General features: G+C 46.0%; 1 protein-coding gene across 2 annotated transcripts in view; it reads right to left on the bottom strand.

Annotated features, from left to right (window-relative positions):
- Nucleotides 1-8,827: 8,827 nt before the first annotated feature.
- SCD (stearoyl-CoA desaturase) overlaps nt 8,828-21,952 on the bottom strand; it is a 28,626-nt gene continuing 15,501 nt past the window's right edge. For both annotated transcript variants that reach the window (XM_035137788.3, XM_035137787.3), the window contains 3 exons: nt 19,649-19,854; nt 18,278-18,510; nt 8,828-14,742 (listed from right to left, as the gene is read on the bottom strand). In XM_035137788.3, coding sequence (XP_034993679.2) covers nt 14,543-14,742; nt 18,278-18,510; nt 19,649-19,854 — 639 coding nt within the window. In that variant the 3' untranslated portion in view covers nt 8,828-14,542. The remainder of the gene's footprint in view (nt 14,743-18,277; nt 18,511-19,648; nt 19,855-21,952) is intronic.

Genomic DNA, 21,952 nt, shown 5'->3' with positions numbered 1-21,952 from the left:
CAGCCTACAGCGCCTGACCGCGACGCAGCCAATCAGCGGAGCTTGTCTGACTCCGGCTCCGCCAATGGGAGCGCGAGAAGCATCGCTGCCCCTGGATGCTTGAGCGCTGTGCGCGTAGCCGAGCGCCGGGAAAGGCGGAGAAGGGAAGAGCGGCCACGAAACGACCCAGCGGTTCCCCCTCAGCCCACCCCACCCGCTTCTCCACTTCCTTGGAAAGTTACAGGAGCATCGCTGTCCCTGCTTCCCTCCCCACCCCCAAAAACCTCTCCCGATTTGGGAAGGAGGGTTACCTGTTCGGGGCAGGTGAGATGCAGCAAACACAGGACGTGCACCTTCGGTCCCACTTAGGGTTGCAGTGCCGGGTTTACGCAGCATAGGGCCCCACTCTCTTGGGGGCCCCAAAAAAAATTAAAGGAAAAAAAACCTTGGATGTACATTTCCAAAATATAAGATAAAAAAACAAATAAAATAAAAGCTCCATACAGCAACAGTGTGTTGTGTTGTGTTGTGTTGTGTTGTGTTGTGTTGTGTTGTGTTGTGTTGTGTTGTGTTGTGTTGTGTTGTGTTGTGTTGTGTTGTGTTGTGTTGGCTCCTATGATGTAAGTCATGGGCCCCCAATCATTTTAAGTTAGAACTTAATGATTATTTCACTATTAATATACTTCTTAATTGTATTTCAATATTAATTGCTTCTTAATTATATTTCAGTTCAACAATTACTTTGATAAAATAATTTTATTTATGTGCAAATGGTTTTAGATACCTATTGGGTCCATAAATTAACCATATACCATATATTCAACACAAAAAAGCAGCGACAATTTGTTGTTGACCAAGGACAGCTGGACATATAAAGGGCCCCATTACCTTCAGTAGCTGAGGGCCTCATCAAACCTAAATCCGGCCCTGGTTGCCACCTTTTGTTCTGGCACAATACAGAGTGGGGAGGTTAGGGGGCGATTCCCCCCCCCTCAAAATCTGATGCTGTAGTTTTTGGGGAAATCCCAAAAGAAAAGCAAAATCCCAAAGCAAGCCCATGGCTGCCTGGGTGCCAAGTAGGCTGCTGCTGTTTGCGTTCCCTTCAGTTCAGGTGGTGCTGGAAAATACATGTGTAGCACATCGAGTGCACACTTTCTGGGAACTGTAGTTTGGTGAGAGTGCTGTGAATGAACTCTTGAGCGGGAAACTGCAGTTCCCAGGAATCTGCGAGAGAAGTCACATGCTTCAAATGCGCATTAGGTGTGCTTTGTATGTACACTGCAGATTTGCCCAAAGATCTATGCAATCTGAGGGAGGTGGAGAGAAAAGGAGCTTTTCTGCTTCCAGTCACTAGCTGAATGAACCCACATAAGAATATTATGGGGGTAAGGGGGAGCATGGCTCTGCTTTTGACAGAGGATGGAGTTTTGCTCTTGGAACCACCTGAACAGGGCAATGTCCGGAAAAATCTGGACGTATGGCAGCCCTACCTGAAACCTTGTTAAAACTTGAAAATGCACTGGAGCTCTGAATGCCCAAACGGGTTTGGATCTTTTAGATACTCTTGTACCGCTTTAAGAGTCATGGCTTCCCCACACAGAATTCTGGGAAGTGTGATTTGTTAAGGATGCTGAGTGTTGTTGAGAGACCCTTAACAAGCTACACTTCCCATGAATCTTTGGGGGAAGCCAGGACTCTTGAAGCGGTGTTCGCAGAGTTCTAAATGTGTGTTATGTGAAACTGGATTGAACTGTGAATTGCATTTGGAATCTTGGCCTTGTGTGGACCTGCCCATGAGCGCATTGAATGGTTTCAGGCAATTTACTAGCTTTTCCAGCCTTGGTTCTTTAACTATCGAATGAGGATTAGTTTGAGCCACGTCACAAGGTTTTTCAGGGTGTGAGGAAACTGCTCCTTGCCCTGTGTGTTAATAAGATAGAGATCTAAAAATAAAATAAAAATCCTACCAACTCCAGACTTTCACCATGAATGTAATCAAATGCAATCCCCCAGCGGGGGGGAAGGTCCTGTTCTCTTTTGAGTGCATTATGTAACAAACAACTTTGGAGGTCTTGCAAAAGATCGATGTAATGCAACACTCGGAAGAGGAATGTCAGAGTTGCATTAGTAGCCTGAAATGACAGTACAAAGCACAGTAACGACAATTATTTTCGTGCAAATTGCAAGAGACAAAGTGCAAAGTCTTTCTGATGTTAATGGGGAAATAATGTAACTTAGATTGCCAAGCCTTCTGATCGCTTGGCCTTGTGCTACATTGATGGGATCCTGCCCCATTGCACATTTTTTCTACTTCTCCATGCTCTTCATTATGATCAGCCAATCAGATGTTTCAGGGATTTTTTAACAGAGAAGTAGCTTTGAAATGGTAAAAATAAAACCAAATCATTTAGTTCTATAAAACTACTATGTTTGCATTATTCCGTACATACCAGCTTAAGTATACTTTATATTAAGTTTGTGCTGCAGGTGAGGAGCAATGCACAGCTTTGCAGGAGAGAAGAGACTCCTGTAATGTCCCCCCAGTGCGTGTGGTTCTAACCTGCTGGCATTACCAGCATGCCAGTATACCTGAAGGAGCACCTCCACCCCCATCGTTCAGCCTGGACACTGAGGTCCTGCTCCAAGGGCCTTCTGGCGGTTCCTTCCCTGCAAGAAGTGAGCTTACAGGGAAACAGGCAGAGGGCCTTCTTGGTAGTGGCACCAGCCTTGTGGAACGCCCTCCCATCAGATGTCAAGGAAATAAACAACCACCTGACTTTTAGAAGACATTTGAAGGCAGCCCTGTTTAGGGAAGTTTTTAATGTTTGATGTTTTATTGTGTTTTTAATATTCTGTTAGGAGCCGCCCAGAGTGGCTGGGGAAACCCAGCCAGATGGGCGGGGTATGAACAATAAATGATTATTATTATTATATTATATTACTATAACATGGGAACATTTCTTCTGATCCTGTGATAATGTTTGCACCAAGCATTTCAGACTGCAGGTTGAAATTTTAATTTTAAATGCTTCCACACATAATAGAAACCATCCTCACGCATTAAAAACTAGCACAGCAGGGGCTAAACTAGGGTTTGTTTGTTTTTTCTTTCTCTCTGGATTGTCTTCTGCTTCATTGTTTACAAACAAGAGATTGAGATGGCAGAGGGACAGAACAGAGAAAGAGCAAGTTCCATTCTGGCATTCCTCCTCTCAGCAAGACCCTGAAACCCTTTTGCATTCATGGAGGGCATCCCATAATAAATGGGGCGGCCTTGCCAAGAAAGCTCTGTTTCTTGCAGGTGATCTTCGCGCCTCTGGCAGAAAGAGGCTCGCGGACAGAATCAGTAGGATTAAAAGACTCGCTGACATTTTTGTTGTCTTAAAGGTAAAGGTAAAGGGACCCCTGACCATTAGGTCCAGTCGTGACCGACTCTGGGGTTGCGCGCTCATCTCGCATTATTGGCCAAGGGAGCCGGCGTATAGCTTCCAGGTCATGTGGCCAGCATGACAAAGCCGCTTCTGGCAAACCAGAGCAGCACATGGAAACGCCGTTTACCTTCCCGCTGTAGCGGTTCCTATTTATCTACTTGCATTTTGACGTGCTTTCGAACTGCTAGGTTGGCAGGAGCTGGGACTGAGCAACGGGAGCTCACCCCGTCACAGGGATTCGAACCTCCGACCTTCTGATCAGCAAGCCCTAGGCTCAGTGGTTTAACCACAGCGCCACCTGGGTCCCTTTTGTTGTCTTAGCAGAGCTTTTTTGTCTTTGAAGGCTGGATGACATGACACTGTAGTCACATGTGTGGCTTTCTCTGGAAAAATCAATTTGCACAAGAGGACATCCTTGCCTCTCCACCATTTAGTGGACTGGCTGGACCTGGAAAGAGACAAAAAAAAAAGCTAGAAATAGCAACAAATACTGGGCAGTGTCTTCCGCCCCAAAGTTGCACCAGCTAGCTGTACTTCCAGTTCTCAGGCCCCAGCTCACTCCCACTAGTGGTGCCCCAGTGCCCATCTTTGGAGAGCCGCCCATCGGAGAAGACCCCGCGGTTATCAAGAAAACTTTCATCCAGGAGCTGCGGTGGAAATTACGTCTGCAGTTTCTCTTCCTGCTCCAAGGCAAAGACGCCGTGAGTGTTTGGCCTGCAGCAGAAGCATTAAGATGTGAAAGACAAGATATAAGGAGGATAGACCTGTAGAGTTGGGTAATACGGATAAAATAATAGAAGGGGATTAAACAAGAAATCAGAAGGATCAGATTTAGAGTAGTATTTAGGATGCAATCCCAGACTCCAGATACACCAATTGAGAGGCTATAAAATACGTCGGGAAAAAGCAGTTTAGCAACACCTTCATACACACTGGTGGAATGTGACACCAGTTCATTTGCTGCAACAGTGGAGACACATTGGCAGAATGGCTAAAATTGAGTCGTGGGCAGAATTGGGAGGGGGGGGCAGAATTATACCATATTCCAGACCCTCCAAGTGTCCAAGTTATATCAGATGGGCAAGATATAAATGATAAAATTATTATTATTATGGAATTGGACGTCCTTATTTTCATCGTAGATGAAATACAGTGTAGAGATCTTTCCTATTCTAATTAATTCAAGAGGGTTCTGGAAGCTTATCTGTGTGAAAGGAACAAGCAGAAGATTCATGATGTTTGGGTTATTCCTTCAGAGAAACTGAGTGCAGCTGGCTTAAACTGGTTCTCTTATTGGAAGTGTACATAGCTGCCAAGTCTCCCGTTTCCCCCGGGAAATCCCCGTTTTTCCAGCTGTTCCTAGCTGAAAAAACGGATTTTTTTGTTTCCCCCCGGTTTATTCTGGTGCGGGAGCCATTTTGGAACTGGGTGGAGCATGCTCAGAAGCGACTTTTGATGCTGCTCTGCCCAGTTCCAAAATGGCTGCAGTGTGACTTCTGGCGCGGCAGCCATTTTGGAACAGGGCAGAGCAGCATCAAAAGTCACTTCTGAGCATGCTCCGCCCAGTTCCAAAATGGCGGCAGCGCTACTTCCGGTCTTCTATTTCCGGCCCGGTCCCTTATTTCTCTGACAGCAACTTGGCAGGTGTGGTCCTGTTAGCTAGGAATGATGGGAGTTGTAGTCCAAAAACAGCTGGAGGGCCAAGTTTGGCCATGCCTGCCCTAGTCCAACCCCCTGCAATGCCGAAATATGCAGTTATCCTATATGGGGATCGAACCGGCAACCTTGGCATTATCTCCACCACGCTCCAACCAACTGAGCTCTCCAGGTTCTTAACCCTGAAAAAGGAGTTTCCTTTGAATCTCTTGGATGATTTATAGATTCATTGTGTGCCATCAAGCTGCAGGTACTTTGTTCCCAAGCTGTGTGATGTAACTGCTAGTCATTCTTTGCGAACATTGTGGGGACAGGAAATCTTATGAAAGAGAAGATAACCAGGGCACATTCTATACAGGGTGATTCAAAAGCAGGTATATTGCTTTAGAATCCACTTTCTTCGTTCTGGACTCAAGTTCGCTGACATCATTCACAATATCAGTAAAGAAAAACAGTCCTTTCATCTGACTCCACTGTTCTTTCCACCTGCCAGCCTGAAATTTAACTGCTAATTTCTTGTATGTCAGTTATGTATACCCATATACTGCTGTACCTCAGATCCCAAACGCCTTGCAAGTCGAACATTTTGGCTCCCGAATGGCGCAAACCTGGAAGTGTGTGTTCCGGTTTGCCAATGTTTTTTGGAACCCGAACGTCCGACTCGGCTTCTGCGGCTTCCGATTAGCTGCAGGAGCTTCCGAACATGCTCTGTTTTGAGTGCCACACTTCTGTTTTGAGCGTTACCCTGAAGTCTATTTGTTTTTGCTATTTATTTTGCGTTTTTGCGGCTTTTTTGTTATGTTTTTGTGACTGTGTGGAACCCAGTTCAGCTACTGATTGATTGATTGATTGTGTGACTGCAGTACATTGTTTATTGCTTTCATTTTATGGATCAATGGTATTGTTAGATAGTAAAATCCATGTTAAATTGCTGTTTTAGGGGTTGTTTTTAAAAGTCTGTAACGGATAAATCTATTTTACATTACTTTCTATGGGAAAGAGCGCCTTGGTTTTGGAATGTTTTGGTTTTTGGAATGCACTTCAAGAATGGATTAAGTTTGAGAACCAAGGTACCATTGTACATAAAAAAAACACAAATTTGTCAAGGCATCTTTCTGATTTTTCACTTACAGAAGGTAGATTTCTGAGGGGGCGAGCCTCTGAGGGTCCCCCCCCCCTGAAAAGGGGGCAGTAGGCCAAATAAGTTTGGGAACTTCTGAAGTTGGACATGCATCTGAACAGGTCCCATAGGAACTATCGCCACCTACAATCTTATAGAATCATAGAATCATAGAGTTGGAAGAGACCACAAGGGCCATCCAGTCCAACCCCCTGCCAAGCAGGAAACACCATCAAAGCATTCTTGACATATGTCTGTCAAGCCTTCTGCTTAAAGACCTCCAAAGAAGGAGACTCCACCACACTTCTTGGCAGCAAATTCCACTGTCGAACAGCTCTTACTGTCAGGAAGTTCTTCCTAATGTTTAGGTGGAATCTTCTTTCTTGTAGTTTGAATCCATTGCTCCGTGTCTGGAGCAGCAGAAAACAACCTTTCACCCTCCTCTATATGACATCCTTTTATATATTTGAACATGGCTATCTTATCACCCCTTAACCTTCTCTTCTCCAGGCTAAACATACCCAGTTCCCTAAGCCGTTCCTCATAAGGCATTGTTTCCAGGCCTTTGACCATTTTGGTTGCCCTCCTCTGGACACGTTCCAGCTTGTCAGTATCCTTCTTGAACTGTGGTGCCCAGAACTGGACACAGTACTCCAGGTGAGGTCTGACAAAAGCAGAATACAGTGGTACTATTACTTCCCTTGATCTTCTAGATGTTATTCTCGTATTGATGCAGCCCAGAATTGCATTGGCTTTTTTAGCTGCTGCATCACACTGTTGACTCATGTCAAGTTTGTGGTCTACCAGGACTCCTAGATCCTTTTCACATGTACTGCTCTCAAGCCAGGTGTCTCCCATCCTGTATTTGTGCCTTTCATATTTTTTTTGCCCAAGTGTAGTACTTTACATTTCTCCTTGTTAAAATTCATCTTGTTTGCTTTGGCCCAGTTGTCTAATCTGTTAAGGTCATTCTGAAGTGTGATCCTGTCCTCTGGCGTATTAGCCACCCCTCCCAATTTGGTGTCATCTGCAAACTTGCTCAGGATGCCCTCAAGCCCATCATCCAAGTCATTGATAAAGATGTTGAATAAGACTGGGCCCAAGACAGAACCCTGTGGCACCCCACTAGTCACTACTCTCCAGGATGAAGAGGAGCCATTGATGAGCACCCTTTGGGTTCGGTCAGTCAGCCAGTTACAAATCCACTGAATGGTAGCATTGTCTAGCCCACATTTTACCAGCTTCTTTACAAGAATATCATGGGGCACCTTGTCAAAGGCCTTGCTGAAATCAAGATAGGCTACATCCACAGCATTCCCTTCATCTACCAGGCTTGTAATTCTGTCAAAAAATGAGATCAGATTAGTCTGACATATTTTTCAGAAACCCATGCTGGCTTATAGTGATCACAGTGTTTCTTTCTAGGTGCTCACAGACCGTTTGCTTAATGATCTGCTCTAGAATCTTTCCTGGTATTGATGCCAGGCTGACTGGGCGGTAATTGTTTGGGTCCTCTCTTTCCCCCTTTTTGAAAATAGGGACAACATTTGCCCTCCTCCAGTCTGCTGGGACCTCGCCTGTTCTCCAGGAATTCTCAGATTATTGCCAGTGGTTCTGAAATCACCTCTGCCAGTTCTTATGCAAGAGGGGTGGTGCAAAGGACGAAGGGAAGACGATGTTCCTACTTTCCCGCAGTTCCCTGCTTTGCTGGGTTATGTGATCGGGTTACGCTCCCAAGCTGCAATGATGCAGAAGGAAATTTCCTCTGCGTTTGTAGGTGACTGGACTGAAGTGGAGCAAAGTGACACACTGACTCAGACTTGGCTGGTCGGAAAGCCCTCAGCTGATGATGTTACGTGTTTGGCTGCATGAACTGAGGTTGGCACCACACCCTTGGCACGGGGCCTGGGCCAACTTTAAACTGAAGTAAACCCCAAGCTGCAACTATGTCTGCCTGTTTGAGTACGAGGCTGGACAGTATTGTGAAATAAAGGCGCTCGAAGCGGCTCGTACACTCTCTTTTTTCCCCCTAGGCAATGTTGCCGATAGCACGTCACCTGACTCTTGAAGCTGCAGGCAATCCAAGCAGTGGCTAAACCCACAGGTCCAATCAGAAGATAGAAGGGACTTCCTTCCTGATCGAAAGACAGGCACTGTAACAGAAGCTTAGCTCTGGGGAATTTGAATCAGGGTGTCATTTGTGGGAAAAGGAGGGTGCTTGGGCAAGGACAACCTGGGAGATCTGAGCGTGTGGATTGAAAGACAGGCACTGTAACAGAAGCTTAGCTCTGGGGAATTTGAATCAGGGTGTCATTTGTGGGAAAAGGAGGGCGCTTGGGCAAGCACAACCTGGGAGATCTGAGCGTATGGGATTTAGAGGCCGCCTTGACTGCCTGGCAATGCTTTCGCAGCCCTTCTCAGCCTGCAAATATGTTGAAAGAAATTAGGGGAGGAAGCATCTCAAGGACTAAGACCCTGTAACACTCCAGGGCTCTCTCTCTTTCAAAAGAAATGGTGCCACGAAGTTTGGGAAGAGGAAGCCATCGCAGCAAGATGGGAATTCCTTGCTTCCTCTGTCTGGATGCATGCTAAGGATAATTCTGAATGTCTAGCGATGCCACCAAGAGATTGCAACCGAAAGTCAAATTCAAAAACCAACCATTTTATTATAAACAAACAAACAAAAACACACCTTCAGATCAGCATAAATCAGACATTCAATTCCATATTAGAAGAAAATTGTTATTTTTTTCAGCACATAAAATATGGAAATATTTAATGGGAAACAAGCAAACAAAGATCCTATGCACACACACATCAGGAGCATAGGAGCGTCAACAATTCACATTAACCTTCACAGTCTCCACTGTTCCGGCATTTGGTTTTCCAGATTCAAACTCTTTCGCTCGCTGCAATCCGATGGTTTGCTTGTGTAACTGCTACTTGGATATTACTAACACCTGAGGTCCGTTTGACCTCAAGCCAATTAAGCTGAAGCACTGAGATGAAAGCCAGTTTAGTCCCAAATAGTCAATGGTGACTTATACCTCAGAACATCGAGTTAAACCACATTAGTATCCCCCTTTTAAAATGGGGGCTTTTGCCCTTTTGCACGGCAGCAAATGCAGGCAGAAGAGAAGAGGAAGAACTTGCCCATTGCACTCACAAAGAATCTAACAGTACAATCCTATACAAAATCCACTCGGGGGGGGGGAGCCCCACTGAATTCAATAGGGCTGCCTCCAAGGTCCTAAGTATAGGATTGTAGTTTAAATTGCAGTTAAGAGCAGAACCCAGGATTCCCAATAACTAGGCTTCTGCTCTGACTGCTAGATTGCATACTCCATTCAACACCCACATAATTCCAGCCCATATCACAAAGGAGAGAGAGAGAGAGAGAGAGAGAGAGAGAGAGAGAGAGAGAGAGAGAGAGAGAGAGAAGCTAACCAGAGTGGTCACCTTCTAGAGAATGCATCCTAGATATAATGTGCACCACACAAAAAAAGGAGAAGCAAAAAACGGCTTTATTTTTAAGTGATCTAACTATTCCTTACCTTAACAGAAGATTAACCAAGTACCGTACATTAAAAAAACAAAAACACATCTGTACCCACAATTCAACGCAGGCAAATAATTAACATAAAAATACCTCTGGAAAGTGTTTTTTTCAGAAATAATTTAGCACAGATGAAAATAAAATACTGCGAAGAGCTCTTGATACTTCCTACGTATGTTCAAGAAAAGCTTAAGGCACATCAAAATACTTGTCCGTTAACACCCCACCCCCACCCCCACCCCCCGCAAAGTGTCTGGACCAACATGGGAACTGTTTGGTTGCTTATGCTTTCATCCCACACCCAAAAGTTTTGGATTCGCTTAGCCCATATCAAGTGGCAATCTCAACACCTGAGTCAATAGCACTTGTTTCCTTTTGTGAGAGAGCACACAGTTGTGATGGCTGCAAGGGAAACATCACTTAGGGAGGTTGTGCTGTGCAGGTGACTCAGCTAGGAGGATTATTTAAAGGTAAAGGGACCACTGACCATTAGGTCCAGTCGCGGACAACTCTGGGGTTGCGGCGCTCATCTCACTTTATTGGCCAAGGGAGCCGGCGTACAGCTTCTGGGTCATGTGGCCAGCATGACTAAGCCGCTTCTGGTGAACCAGAGCAGTGCACGGAAACGCCGTTTACCTTCCCACCGGAGCGGTACCTGTTTATCTACTTGCACTTTGATGTGCTTTCGAACTGCTAGGTTGGCAGGAGCAGGGACCGAGCAACGGGAGCTCACCCCGTTGTGGGGATTCGAACCTTCTGATCGTCAAGCCCTAGGCTCTGTGGTCTTTATTTATTACTGGCCCCAGTGTCTTCCAGGTACAATTTAGAGCAAGGATAAGCCTTCAGAAATCGCACTGACCTAGCACTATGACTGAGGCCACCCAATGTTGGTCATAGCCAAGCTCGTTGCCATGGCCGAACAAATGGATTCAGGAATGTGAAATGGCATCCAAACCAATACTGCTGTATTCTAAACATCCTATGTCAGATTCAGTGAAAAATTTTGGTGATGAAAGGAGACACCCCAGTCTGTGAACTTCTCCTGAACTATTCTCATGAGAGTGATGGCTGCTTAGCCCAGCACTCAACAGGAACCTCAAGTTGCCACTAAGTGCATTTCTAGTCACCTGGCAAACATACCTGTACAAAGAATCAGGTTCTGCATTTTTTAGGTGTCTACCAGCATTAGAAACTCAGATACGTAAGCTAGGGCCAAATGGCTCCCCTTAAACCAAGGTTACAGTGGCCAAAACGGAATGTCTAGTTGCCATTTTGGGGCAAGATTGCTCTAAAGCAGGCACCCCCAAACTTCGGCCCTCCAGATGTTTTGGACTACAATTCCCATCTTCCCCAACCACTGGTCCTGTTAGCTAGGGATCTGGAGGGCCACAGTTTGGGGATGCCTACTCTAAAGTCTTATTTTTCAAATGATGGACTGTGATTGAGTCTCAGTTAAACATCTGGCTAGTTTAGATGACAACCTTGAGCCAGGTTAAGAACTTGGAGAACTTAAGGAAGAAACGTCACTTGATCCAGGGATGTTCCACATATCTATTGGCCTATTCCTACCTCTCTTTCTCAATGGTGACATGGACTATTCATAACGTAAGCATATTCTTCACAACTGTGGAGCAGGGCAGTGGGGTGGGGGAAGACTGCTCCTGCTCAGGCCACACAGAAAAAGCATTTTGGGTCCTGAAATTAATTCCAATTGTGCCAGTAAAATGTAAGTGACAGAATTCTACAGGATGGGGTATTAGTGTATGAAAACAGCCCAGATCCAATGATCCTCAGGCATGCACCTCCAGATGGTGGAAATGTCAGGAACTGCCACTTCCTATTAAAAGGTTTTCATAAGAAGAGGACTGATGAATCAGACAAACAACAGAGGTCAGCCAGATGTTCCCGGGAACCAGAAGTATTTCCTGCTGAACTACAAGGAGCAGGGTGGCCAAGAAGCTGTAATATTGATGGGAGTTTGAACATTTGGGTCATGGGGAAGGAGACAGACATGTGCCCCGGTGTTACAGTGGAACAGAAAGAGGTTGGTTTGGGGGCAGGGGCGGAGCTTCATGCTCTGGCACCAGGGGCGGGGCGCGCCTCCCGGAGGGGCGGAGCACACATTCCAGGGCCGTGGCGCACCTCCCAGGGGCACGGCGTGCCTCCCAGAGGGGCGTGACATGCATTCCAGGGGCGGGGCGGGCGCCCACGATGGTGCGCCTTGGAGCCCGCCGCTCAGGGTGGCCCGCCCCCACCGCCCCTATCTCCCTACGCCCCTGTTTGGGGGCCTTCACTGTGCAATCCTAACTGGAACATGGATGCTTTAGCTGAGATTCCTGCATTCCAGGCGGTCGGACTAAATGACCCTTGGGGGTCCCTTCCAACTCTATGATTCTAAACAAGTCCCACGGAACTCAGCAAGGCTTATGCCCAGTCAGCAGGCGTACGGTTGCAGCCTTAATCTCAGGAACCAGATTCTGCAATACAGCAGAGAAAAGAACGTCATCACCCTAGATCAGGGCCTGCTTTAGCTGTACTGTTTTTGCAATGTGCTTTTCTGTTGAGCTGGATTTATCTTTTTGCTGAGCCTCAGTGCTAACTGATGAGTAATTCAAATGTAAATCAGCTGACAGCTGGGCAGTGCAGAACAATTCAGAGGCTCCACTGTGGACAGGCTGCTGCAAACTCTGGCATGGCAGGGGATTAGTCAATATCCTATACACATCCAATCTGAGTAAGCTGAGCTAGCTAGCTAGCAGTGGGGTCGTTGTTCCCTTCTTGGAGAGGAGAATTGGAAACCTCTTTGAACAACTTGCACTACAACTCTCTGTGGAGTCAGAATCAGCTTCTCCCTTACCCTTTCTGCTGATATTTTATATGAATTATCAATAGGTTGCATCTGATCTAACGTTTCACATTACTCGAAACACAATACCTCTCCGTTAAGGTGGCTAGATGCTAGGAAGGGAAATTTCACTGCAGTGAAACTTCTCTGCGTGGCAGAAAGAGGTGCACTAAATAGGGAAACTAATGCAATGCCTAAATTAGGGTTGCTTTTGGGGGGAAGCTGTTGAGCTGTTGGGGGGGGGGCAAGTTTCAAAAACCTGGACATCTCGTCAATTTCACAAAATTCCCCCCAAACACTAATGCTGTCATTGGAATTCCAGACATATGCCAACTCTACATAAATTCACAAATTAAAACAGCAGCAGCGTCTGCCAAAATATCCTCTCCCTAGTACAGAAGCTGTGCCCTTTTTGGCCATGTGACATTCATCACTGCAAATGCCCCCCCCCTCACCAGTAGCAGATAATCAAATCAAGTGTGTGAATGCTGTAATCTTTGTCAACCTGTTAGAAATCTGTGTGTAATGGCTGTGCAAACACCTCCCTCGTTTGAAAGCAGCTTTCCTATGGATTGCAAAAGTGGCCTCTCTCTCTCGCTCTCTCTCCTTTCACAAGCTCTCCTGCAAAGAATCTGTGTAGAAAGCAGTGGCATAGCGGGGGCGGGCGGGCCACGGGGCGGTGGCCCTGGGCGCAAAGTTGTTAGGGGGGGTGCAAAATTTTGACACCTAATGCTGCCCTGGTGTTTCGAAAACAGTCTAAAGCTCCCTGAATAGGGAATATACTTCTTTCTTGGCCCTTTGATTTCAGCCCTTAGTTGATCCTTCCAGGGATCACTGTGTGGACATCGGCTGCCATATTTTGCAGAATGAAAACGATCTGTTTTTACCTACACCAACAAACACACCGTCCTGCATCCGAATGGAAATATACTCTTCCAGCACACACACAAAAAGCAGCTTGGGCCTGTGACACACACACACCTTTGGTTCAAACCCCTCCTGTACCTCCCTTTTCCTCTTTCCTGTTGGGAAGTGTTGCTTTGGTGCACTCATTTCCACCCTCAAAACATGCCCATTTCCCCACTCGGAACCCGTTCACAACCAAATCTGTTCCAGCCAGCAACCAGCTCCTTTGTGTAGTTTTCGTACATAGGCGTCTCATAACCCTGCACAGGCCGCTTGGTTTCCAAACTAGCGCCCAGGTGCCGGAAAAGAGCAGTTTCATGACACTAGAACATGGGCAGACACTAGAACATGGGCAGAGGTAGAGGTAGAACATCACTCAGCTCCAGTTAAGAAAACCAACCCCTAATTCTAGGACTAACCAGCAGGCTTCTTTGCAACCCTTACAAAATGCTTTCTCCTTTCACTTTCCATCCCTGCCCCCTAACCTCTGCAATAGCAAACCCACTCCTTCTGCTCTCGCCAGGGGGATTTCAGAGCCCCTGGCCCAAGGGGTCAGACTCGAGTTTCTCTACAAGAACATGAGACAGGACAAGTCACCCTTCACTCATCAAGGGTCTCAAGAGCCAGGGAGAGGGAGAGATGACCCAAACATGCGCAATTGCAAACGGAGTCGCTCCATTGGTGAAACTCTGTTGGCTCAATCCCTCCAATCAGCTGCAGGGAAGATTGCTGGGTGTTCTACCAGCTTCTAATGAAAGCAAGCGAGAGAACACAGGAAAAACAAGAGGAGAGAGAGAGAGAGAGAGAGAGAGAGAGAGAGAGAGAGAGAGAGAGAGAGAGAGAGAGAGAGAGAGAGAGAGAGATGTCCCCTGTAAAAGTTACAGGTCTTGAATACATTATTTCAAAACATAGTACTGGAATGGGTTAGAGTCATCACCTTGAGAATCCTGAAAGCATTGCTTTGTAGTTAGTAAGCAGAACATTAAACATATGCCCAGGTTATTTGAAAGAGAAAGAAGGGAGGAAAGGAGATGGAGGAGAGCAGACCTTCAGCCAGTCTTGTGGCTACCATCACCAGTCCGAATTTTCCGGGCCATGATGGCCTCCTTTGACACCCGCTTGCAGTCCGTGGCCAAGCCCAGGTAACACATAAGATCAATGAAAGCTGTTGTGATGTTCCAGTTCAAGCCAAATTCACTGGTTGAGTAATCATAGGGGAAAGTATGGTGGTAGTTGTGGAAACCTTCGCCTGGGGAGAGAGAAAGGAGGAGAAATCATAAGCGTCCACGTTGTGTATTTACTTGGGAACTAGATTCTGGAAAGCGGTCGACTCTAGTGAGTAAATTTTAAGTTTCTTTAGTTTGCTTGATGAGTAAAAGCAACGTCCTTTATGACCGAGTGTGGGTATGTATTCAATAAATGTTCGCTGCAGGAAGCCTTTAACTGCTAACTTGCTGCTGGAGCTACCATTTGAACTACCATTTCCACTGCCACACTGTTGTGTCTATAATAGTATTTTGATATTAAGCCTAGATTAGCATCTTGGTGAATGATCATCAAAAAGGACCCAGAATTGGAGGCACCCAATGCATTTTTTTTCTGGAAAAAAAAGAGGTGCCAGAGCTCCCTTGTCCTTTTTTAATGGCCAGTAGCGCCCACCTGAGAGTTCCGGAGAGTTCCGGCAAGAAGAAAGCCCCAGAGGCCCTATTATAAGCAATTAATGAAGTAACTTCTGCTCTCCGGCATGGAAAGAATCAGAAGCAAAGGTTGGGTCACGTCACCCTTCTCAACCGTCTGAGGAATCATGGGATAGCCATCGCATACAAGAAGGGAGAAACCAGTGGGAGGGAAATGCCGTCAGTGTAAGTGGAACAACAAAAGACAAAGGAAGGCTAGGTGGCCTGAGAATAATTGCAACTTAAAATCAACACAGCGGAGGCAAAGGGATTAAGGATAATAATCTGTGAGGCTTGTTGCATGATCACTGGAACTGCAATAATAAGCTACCACCTAATTTGTGAAGGAACAATTCATATGTGGCAAGGAAATAATTGCCACAGACACCTTCAGAGAGACCAAACTATGTCAAGTGGGAAATGGCAAAGATAAAGCTCTCTATGGATGCTGATGGAGACTGATTGAAGGAGAATGTCCCCTTCAGAATAACTGGTCCCCAATGTACCACACCAATGGCAAGACCCTCCAAGTGCTCCTATTTTCCAGGGACAGCCCCAGATTTACAGAAGCTGTCTCTGTTTCTGATTTGTTCTCGGAATGTCCCGCTTTTCCTTAGGACGTCCCTATTTTCATCAGAGAAATGTTGGAGGGTATGCAGTGGCCCCAAATCAACCCACCGAGCTGCAGCAAGGTGTTCTGCGGTTTCCTTCCTTAGAAACGTAAGACAGAGAAATGACAGGTTGCTTGGCCCATCTCACTGTGGCGATGTGCCAAGGCTATTTCCAAGGAGTAAACAAGCAGATAAGTAAAGGGTGAGCCACCTACAGTATGTTTTACCACTGGGAGCAATTGACCCTTGAGCTCCTGAATGTTCAGGGATTAACACCTCCTACGAAACTTCTGCAGCACAAAATATTGAATCAGTGCATAATACTGGAGTGTTAATTCAAACCCTTTTCGTGACCCTCACACCAGATAGGAATAATGCCATTCCAAGTCTAGGAACCTCCCGGAAGCAATATAAGTTTATTTCAGGGGCCTTCGAAACTTGCAAGAATTGGATGTTCAGATCAAATTCTGGCATAAGGCAGAATTCCTGTTCGTGATGTCTAAATCCACAGAAATCTACTGTGGATCTACTGTCTGATCTACGTTTCAGATTCCTAAAATTGCTTTTCTGCTCCTGTACTAATGAAATAATCCAGTGTGCAGGAGCAGAAATACATTCCAGCTCTGTGGCCTCAAGAAATGGTACCCTTTCTCCACAACACTTACCCAAAACTTCAATATTTGCTTTCAGAACAATGCCTCCCAGCTAAACAAAGCAGCATGCAAAACAGGATGACAAACTTTTTTTTGTGGCAGATAAAAGTGGTCAGTACAATTTTATATACATATTTTTTTCTGTTCACAATTTGTGTGTGTGTGTGTGTGTGTGTGTGTGTGTGTGCGCCAGCTACACAGAGTAGGAAAACTCTTTCCTCTAGCCTACCTCTATAAAGTTCTTGTTGGCACTGTTTTATTAAAATGGTGTTCTGCCATGCTTAAATACTAATAATAGTAGTATCTATTATGGTCTGTAACAAAAGCTGTACAAAAACTGAACCTGGACGACTGTGGCTCCAAAGCCAATGTGAAACAGGCCTCGCCTCCGTGAAAAGGTAGAGGAGAGGCTGGGATCAGAAATTAACCTGAGGTTCATAGAATCCCATCTCAAAGGAGAAAAGTGAGTTTTAGGGGCGCTGAAATTCTTCTCCATCTTGGGATTAAAATCTGAGCCAGGAAGAATTCTTAGCTTCTGTGCCTGACTTCCAACAACATGCCTTTTCACCACTGTCAGGATAACTAAGGTGTTCAGCTAAAGGGGAGGAGGATGTGGAGGGGAGACGGCTTCAACAGGATACCCAGGACAGTGGAGTGGAGAAAGGAAAAACTCTCTCCTAGATTGGAACTGACAAATGGGCAAAGAGTCGGTATTTGTGATATGGGCATATAAAAAAATCTTAGAAGATGGCTGAAGATGGATAGCTTTTCCTGGGCTTGTATCAAAGTGGCTCAGAAAATGAAAAGTGCGCACACAGAGCAAATAACTCTGCTTATTTTCAAGCTTGCCAGACTTCAGAAATCACCACATTTCACCATCAACTTTCTGAAGTTAGAAGCAGTGCGCCAGTCCATCCACCAGCAAAGGGAAGGAGGGAGATATTTCCCTCCCTCCCCTCTCCATTGTTTGATATCCTGGTAGCATGCTGGAATGAAGGGCTTCCGTACCCCTTGAGAAATATAATTTCCCCATGAGAACCCCCAGTGCCAATGATCCTCAGGGGAAAATACATTTCCAAAGGACTCCTGTGGGCTTTAGTCCCAATGCACTCCCCTGCTCTAGGCATTCCCTGCCGCACTGTTTCCCTCTCCCCACAGCCAGAATCAAGCCCTGCCCACTGCTTTTGCCACCACATTGTGGGTAAACTAGGAAGAGTTCTTTGGCTTAGATTAGGGCCTACCTGGCCCCTGTCTTATCAGCCTTTTTTCTGGCCTCTCTAGAGATGGCCTCTTTGAAAAGGTGGTAGAGAAGCCTGGGTGCTCTCCCAAGAAGCTATGGCTACCTGTGTGGAAGTAAATGGCAACAGGATGACTTCTCATGAATGAGGAAAATGAAACAGGATGTGGGCACAGCAGGAAAACCATGGATGGAAAGCAGGCAATCAGGGAGGGGGGGAGGAGGAGTTTAGATTTGGAGTTTGGATTTGATATCCCGCTTTATCACTACCCTAAGGAGTCTCAAAGCGGCTAACATTCTCCTTTACCTTCCTCCCCCACAACAAACACTCTGTGAGGTGAGTGAGGCTGAGGGACTTGAGAGAAGTGTGACCCAATGACTCTCAAGTGTGACTTGAGAGAAGGTCACCCAGCAGCTGCATGTGGAGGAGTGGAGACTGGACCCGGTCTCCCAGATTACTGCAGATCCGAACATGGATCAGAAAGAAGGCAAAAGGTGCTTGCTAACCAAAGTAAACACCAACTGAGGACACCAGGAACTGTGGTGGGAGTAAGACGACAGCAGACCCTCCCCTCCTCCAAACCCCAACATGTTCCCCTTTACATACCTAGGGCTCCAAATACGACAAAGTGGTTCTCTCTGGGGTTGATGGTCTTATCATACGGCCGGTTGCCATACATGTGTGCCGCACTGTTCACTAGCCAGGTGGCATTGAGGATTAAGGCATAGCGGAGGATCGAAGCCATGAAGAAGCTAGTGTGATAGGACTCCCCCCAGAAGTACCAAGGCACAGCAGCAGGGAAAAGGAAGCACATGATCACCACAGAGGTTTTATAATGCCTGGGAAGAAAGATACATGCATTGCAGTCAGTATATTTTGAGCTCTTTGTAGGGGATCACATTAGAATTGCAGCGTTTGAAAAAGCTCCATTTCGAGTAGACCCTCACATTTCCCTGCAAGATTTCACTCTGCAGTAAATCTTTCCAATTCACGATCAGATTTTTAGCTCGAACCCCAAAGGTGTCAATGGTTCAAACTACAGTGGTACTTTGGTTCTCAAACTTAATAATAAATAATAATAATAATTTATTATTTATTATTTATACCCCGCCCATCTGGCCGGGTTCCCCCAGCCACTCTGGGCGGCTTCCAACAAAATATTAAAATACAGAAATCCATCAAACATTAAAAGCTTCCCTAAACAGGGCTGCCTTGAGATGCCTTCTAAAGGTCTGGTAATTGTTATTCTCTTTGACCTCTGGTGGGAGGGCATTCCACAGGGTGGGTGCCACTACCGAGAAGGCCCTCTGCCTGGTTCCCTGTAACTTGGCTTCTCGTAGCGAGGGAACCGCCAGAAGGCCCTCGGCGCTGGACCTCAGTGTCCGGGCAGAACGATGGGGGTGGAGATGCTCCTTCAGGTATACTGGACCAAGGCCATTTAGGACTTTAAAGGTCAGCACCAACACTTTGAATTGTGCTAGGAAACATACTGGGAGCCAATGTAGGTCTTTCAGGACCGGTGTTATGTGGTCTCGGTGGCCGCTCCCAGTCACCAGTCTAGCTGCCGCATTCTGGGTTAGTTGTAGTTTCCGGGTCACCTTCAAAGGTAGCCCCCACATAGAGCGCATTGCAGTAGTCCAAGCGAGAGGCCATTCAACTCGCGAAACGGTTCAAAAACCAAGGCGCCGCTTCCAAAGGGCTGCAGGAGCTTCCTGCACTCAATCGGAAGGCGCAGTAGCCGCATCAGACATTTGGCTTCCGAAAAATGTTTGCAAACCAGGTTTGCGGCGTTCAGGAGCCGATTGGATCAGGAGCCAAGTCGTATGAGTACCAAGGTACCACTGTACTGTAAAGATTGGAAATTTGGAATCTACAGTTCTTCCACCATGAATCTGATTTTCAGTGTATGTAAACAAACAAACACATTTCCTATCTTCTGGGAAAACAAAGCAACATCAACGGGAGCCCTTTGCTTACCTCCTTTGGAACATCACAACTTTGTCAGCCATCAGGTCGGAGAGATCCAGCTTCTTTCCCTTCTCTTTGACATCAGGGTGTTTGCGCACCAGGAGCCAGCCGATATGAGAAAAGAAAAAGCCTCGCTTTGCATTGTGGGGATCAGCATCCGTTTCAGAGTATTTGTGGTGGACACGGTGATCTCTAGCCCACTCAAAAATGTCATTCTGGATGAAACACAAAGGCAAACGCATTAGTCCTGTTTCGAGCTGGACGATAGTCCTCTGCTTCCACAGCGATCCTTAAGGAACATGGAAGATAAAAAATACTTCCTTAACTCATTCACCCTGAACGCAATGCTCTAAGACTTGCCTTGCCTGGGCCGGTTCACTGCCGTGGACCCCCCTCCGTGGGCCGAATCATGGGTGTGGGTGAGCGTGCGTGCCAGTGATTTCCGGCGTCTGCGTCTGTGCAGACGCAATTTCCGGCCCCGGAAAAGCAAGTCCCTGCACCACACTGCGCCAGTTTAGCGCAGCGGGCAGTGACTCGCTGAGCGGGCGGCTCGGTTGTGGTTTGTGGGCCGGTAAAACGACCCCTGTGGGCCGCTTGTGGCTCATGGGCCATAGGTTGCTGGCTCACCTGTGCTCTAAGGCAAGCAACTATTATTCCTATTTTACAACAGGTGACATTGAGGCTGGCATGGATTTAGATGTGGCCTAGATTAACTGAGTTTCAGACCTGAATCCTTTCCGTACATGTCCAACACGACATGATCTGATTTAACTTTTGGAATACACCCGAAGACACCTCTATACAGTATAGGGAAGTTCTTAACGTCTGATGTTTCATTGTGTTTTCAATAATTTGTTGGGAGCCACCCAGAGTGGCTGGGGAAACCCAGCCGGATGGGCGGGGTACAAATAATAAATTTATTTATTACCATTATTATTATTATTATTATTATTATTATTATTATTATTATTATTCTGGCACTCGTCACAGTGTCCCGTTGCAGCAGAAGCGGTTTAGTTATGCTGGCCACATGACCCAGAAATCTGTCTGCGGACAAACGTCGGCTCCTTTGGCCTGAAAGCGAAGATGAGCACAGTACCCCATAGTTGAATTCTACTGGACTTAACCATCCAGGGGTCCTTTACCTTTTACCCTTTAATCAATTAATTAATTAATAATATGTCACACTTGCCGTCAAGGACAAGTTCAATTGGTTTTTTTTAAAGGAGAGGGGGCATAGATGTTTCAATAAAACTATGTACTACCATATTTTTCCGTGTATAACACCCTTCCGTGTATAAGACGGCCCCTATTTTGGGGGGGTCCAAATTAAGAAAATGGGGGGAGATTGCCCAGAGTTGTTAAGCGTTTTTGGGGGAGGATTGCCCACAATTGTTAAGCTCGGGGGGGGGGGGGAGTTGCCAGAAATCACCTGCCCAATCGCCACTGACAATCTCCCACTCATTCCATGAACCAAGCGCCATGGAATATAGTCTTATACACAGAGAAATGCAGTACATTTGTTAAGAGATGGACATACCTGCCAATTAATTTTTATGATGTTACTGTTTTAAAATTGGGGGTGGGGAACAAATTGAAATTGGCTAAATGAGCTATCTTCAACTTTTTTAGATCCGGGACCCACTGGGGACCTATATCTTAATCTTTTACCATATATTTGGCATGGTGGTAGTGTTCCTGTTGCAAGCCAACTTGGATCAGGCCACGACTCCCTAACGGATCCCCAGCTAACCAGTTGAAGACCAGTGGGCTAAATGATTCCTGTAGGAAAGAGCATGCAGCAATGCAAGGATATATACAGGGACCCAGAAGTTCGCCGCCTTTAAATGGGAACCTTTAAAGATCCTGCCTGTAAGAACATTAATAGCCCCAAAGTGGAAATCGCAGGCGGTACCTTCGATAGCGGAGTGGCAGTCGAAAATGATAGACTACATGGAGATGGCCAAACTGACCCACAGAATTCGCGACCAGGACGATGTGAGATTTCGGAAGGAATGGAGCAAATTTGTAGAATATGGAAAAGGAAATTTCAAAGGGATGAAAACACTAGCGGGACAGATGTAAAACCTACATCTATGATATGAAGTAATTCAAGTAAATGCACGATCGGATTGATATATTTTACCTGTGGACCGCGGGGGGGGGGGGGTGAGTCAGAGCTTGATGAAGCTATATGTTTTTTAAATGTTATGTATGTATTATATTTAAGAGTTGGGAAATGTTAAATGAAATCAATAAAAATTTAATGGATAAAAAAATAAAAATAAAGGATTAATAGATAATAAGGGAAAT

Source organism: Zootoca vivipara, chromosome 5 (assembly GCF_965207765.1).
Source record: "Zootoca vivipara chromosome 5, rZooViv2.hap1.1, whole genome shotgun sequence".
Lineage (NCBI taxonomy): Eukaryota > Metazoa > Chordata > Lepidosauria > Squamata > Lacertidae > Zootoca > Zootoca vivipara.
Note: the sequence above shows the minus strand (reverse complement) of the source record. Positions and strands in the feature narration are given on the sequence as shown.